Source organism: Rattus rattus, chromosome 2 (assembly GCF_011064425.1).
Source record: "Rattus rattus isolate New Zealand chromosome 2, Rrattus_CSIRO_v1, whole genome shotgun sequence".
Taxonomy (NCBI): Eukaryota; Metazoa; Chordata; class Mammalia; order Rodentia; family Muridae; genus Rattus; species Rattus rattus.
Window position 1 is genome coordinate 102659873 of NC_046155.1, and position 3880 is coordinate 102663752.

General features: G+C 39.5%; 1 protein-coding gene across 1 annotated transcript; it reads right to left on the reverse strand.

The window, feature by feature from the left end:
• Positions 1-2257: 2257 nt before the first annotated feature.
• On the reverse strand, positions 2258-3219 carry LOC116894050 (olfactory receptor 51I2-like). The gene is given in 2 exon segments (XM_032895771.1): positions 2258-2472; positions 2475-3219. Coding segments are annotated over 2 exon segments (960 nt in total).
• Positions 3220-3880: the final 661 nt, after the last annotated feature.

The window sequence follows — 3880 nt, forward strand, 5'->3', positions numbered from 1 at the left end:
TATCAGTAGAAGTCATAGCTTTAATCATTCCAATAAATATTGCTCTGTCTCTATCCAAATCATTACAGTGTTTGCACAATGGAAACAGAAGTGTTTCCAAATGGGTTTATTTGAGAAACAATGTGGTTAGCTACAGATTCCATGGGTATCTGAGGGATGATTTAGGAGAGGCAGTTGAGAATATCCAGGAGCTTGTTGTATAAAGAAAGGGTAGTCACCTTAGAGTAGAGAATCAAAAAGAAGAGACATGAGACCGAGTAGGCTAAATGAGACTGACCAGGAAGTAAGACTAGGGAAAATGTGGGTCCATACAAAATGAGGAGCACATATACAAGCAAGCACCATAGATACCCAGGCTCTTAAGCTGTGTTGCACTGAGGGAAATAACAACTGCATTCCTGACAGATGTGCTTACCGTGGACATAGCTGAGAGTCCTACCTAGGGATCCTATTATCTAGCCACAGCATTTACGTGAGTGGGTGGGGCACTGTAGGAGCAGCGTATGAGTAGACTGATCAGGGATTGGGATTATCATCCACAGAAAGGTTGTATTCAGATCTAGGGTGTAGCTGGGGAGTATGAGAGGCAGGCAGCAAGGAAGGGGCAGGGTTGATTTTCTTGGACATGGCTAGCACAGAAACCCATTTTCACATCCAACTTCTTGGACTATGCTCCAGAATATAAGAATGGTGTATATGATAAAATTGACTAGACCAAGGTGAGGGGTGGCCAAAGAAAATGGTATGAAATGTATTTAATGCAAGATTTGGTCACTTTGAACTGAGAGGAGGAGGCTGGATAGTCATTCATTGCCCAGGAGCACTCTGACATTGCAGTTGAGAGAAAGACAGTGAGAAGGATCAGAAAGACATGATCTTATTATTTGCAAAGTGAAATGTGATCACTGTAAACACAAATCGCAGATATTTTGAAAATATAAAAGACATTAAAACAGAATAAAAATCTTTAATCTGTTAATCAAAAGAATTAAAAAACCACTGGTGTTTATTCTTCCAGGGTTTTAGAGTGAACTTGAATGCATGCCTTGGCTTGTACATAAGATGAGTTTGTGTGTTTGTGTGTGTGTGTGTGTGTGTGTGTGTGTGTGTGTGTCTGTGTGTGTGTGTGTGTGTTGTGTGTGTATGTGTGTGTGTGTGTTTGTGGTTGGAGGGCATTTGTGTGTGTGTGTGTGTGTGTGTGTGTGTGTGTGTTTGCATGTATGTGTTCATTTTGATGATTTCTTTTTTGAAAATGACTCTCATGATGTTGGCCTCAAACTCACTTATAGCTAAGGACGACATTGAACTGATTATTCTCTGAATGCATCTCTCAAGTATTTGAATCACAGGCGTATGCTTCCATTTAATCTCACTGTCTGTCTGCTTTCTATTTGCAGTCCCTTTGGGTCACTCACTTACATTGCTTGATGAATGGATTAATTACATTGGCTACTTCAGTTTTTGTTTGTTTTAAGGACAGAGTCAGTACTTAAGATTTCAGGTCACTCGAGTCTGGCACATGTACTTAATTAACAATCTGTAGTTAATTCTAGTAGCTAGTGCATAATAAAATATCAACAAATATTTTAAAAATAATTAATCTTTATTTACTAGGTATAGATACACTTAGAATATTATGAGAAGTCATGTACAAAGTGATTTTATTATTACCATTCTTATTTCAAACACTGTGCAATAGTTCTGTTATGTATACTTTATAGTGTCATCTATATTATATATACACACACATACATGTATACATAAAATCACATGTATATATGAGAAGTATAACATGGAGAAGTGTTTTCTTTCCCATGAATGTATGTACATAAAAAGTACAATCTTTTTTCATATGGTTCTATTTTTATTTATCTGCCTCAATTTCTGGATAAACTAGAAAAATGGATATTTAGCTGAAATAACAAATTATTCTCCTTCCAACATTTTTAGGTAGATTCTGTCCACTAATGATTTATATTTTCTAGTAATCTCTTCACAGAGATTTATTATGACTTTTCTTGGTCTGCAGTATGGTTGTTTGATATGCCTTTTCCCTGGTATTAAGTGTAAAATTCTAGAAATAAAAGATTTCATGTATTTATCAGTGCTTATTCCACATGATTGCATCTTTACATAATAAGCAACAAACAAATTTGTAACAGGAATAAGGAAGACAGTCTTTTCACAATCTCAGCATAACAAGAAAGTTTTAGTGCTTGCTATGGCATATCTTCTATAGTATACAATTTGTGATACATTAGCCTTGGCCTTTCCTATTTAGCACTCGGAACATGGCTCCCCTGATGGGCTTGGACTTGACACTATAGATGATGGGGTTGAGCACAGGAGGTACCACAAGGTACACGTATGCAACAAGGGCATGAACAATGTGAGGCAGGTGCTTTCCAAAGCGGTGGATCATGGACACACCTATGACTGGAATGTAAAAGACCAGGACAGCTAAGATGTGGAAACACATGTGTTGAGGGTGCGGACGCGCTCCCTTGGAGAGGCTAGCCCCATCACTGTGTAAAGAATCAAGGAGTAGGACATGACAATAAGCAAGGAGTCTACACCCACTGTGGACAGAACCACATAGAGTCCATAGAGGATGTTGACAGTAATGTCAGCACAGGCCAGCTTCATGACATCAGCATGGAAACAGAATGAGTGAGACAGGAGGATCTTGCCAGGGCAGTAGTTCAGTCGCTTCAACAAGAAAGGCAATGGTAAGAGGGACAGAGTAGCTCGAGTTGTAATGGCCACTCCGATCAGGATGATGACATTGTTAGTGAGGACAGATGCATAGCGCAGTGGATTGGAGATAGCCACAAAGCGGTCAAAGGACATAGCCAAAAGCACCGAGGACTCTACCACGGAGAAGAAATGAAGAAAGAACATTTGGATCAGACAGGCATTGAAGTCAATGAAGCGATAGTCAAACCAGAGCACAGCCAGGGTGGAGGGCAGCGTGGACAAGCTGAGACCCACATCACTTAGAGCCAGCATGGATAGGAAGTAGTACATGGGCTGGTGTAGGCTATGGGTCCTCCTCACAGCCAGGAGGATGAGACAGTTTCCGGTGAGTGCCACAGTGTACATTGAGGAGAAGGGAATGGAGATCCAGCCGTGGACAGCCTCTAGTCCTGGGATACCAGTCATTAGGAAAGACTGTGGCTGGAAGAAGGAGATGTTGATGAAAGCCTGTGAGGAGATCATACTTAGAGAGAGTCAAGCGTTTCCAGGAGTGCGATGTCCTTATTCTGGACAGATCTGAACATATCTAGGATGAGAGGAAAGAGTGACATAGTGTTGAGTCAAAAGTCATTACAATCAAGTTTCAAAAGTTCACTGTTTCCTTTTATGTGTAAAGGAATAGCATTGATAACAAAACCAGTGCAGATTCCATATATTATAATCTACTTAGCATGCCGATATCTTCTCATGTCTTCATGAACAGTATAGGTATCTTTGAAGATCTGGCTTCATCAGACATAGGTTTGGGCAGTTGGAGTTATGAGTTTTATCATGCTCATTGAAAAGCTTCTTATTATTAATGAGACCATTCAGTCTGCGCTGGTAAACAGAGAGTCCATCTGCTAGGAAGCAGTATCCAGGATAGGGACTCTCTTGATCTTACCAGTATCTTCTTTTTGTCCAAATTGAGGACTTGTTTTATCCCTGTGCCTAGAAGGAAATGAGAATTCCTATTTGGTAAGTGATGAGGAAAATTAAACCAGGCAGAAGGAATAAAGGAAGCTTATTTTTATAGCGTTCAATGAACCATATAAAGACTATGACTGCCTGAGAAATTACTGTTCTTTTCCACAGTTTTGCATTTTTATTTTTCATTTTTTATTTTTGCACTTTTAAAACTGAG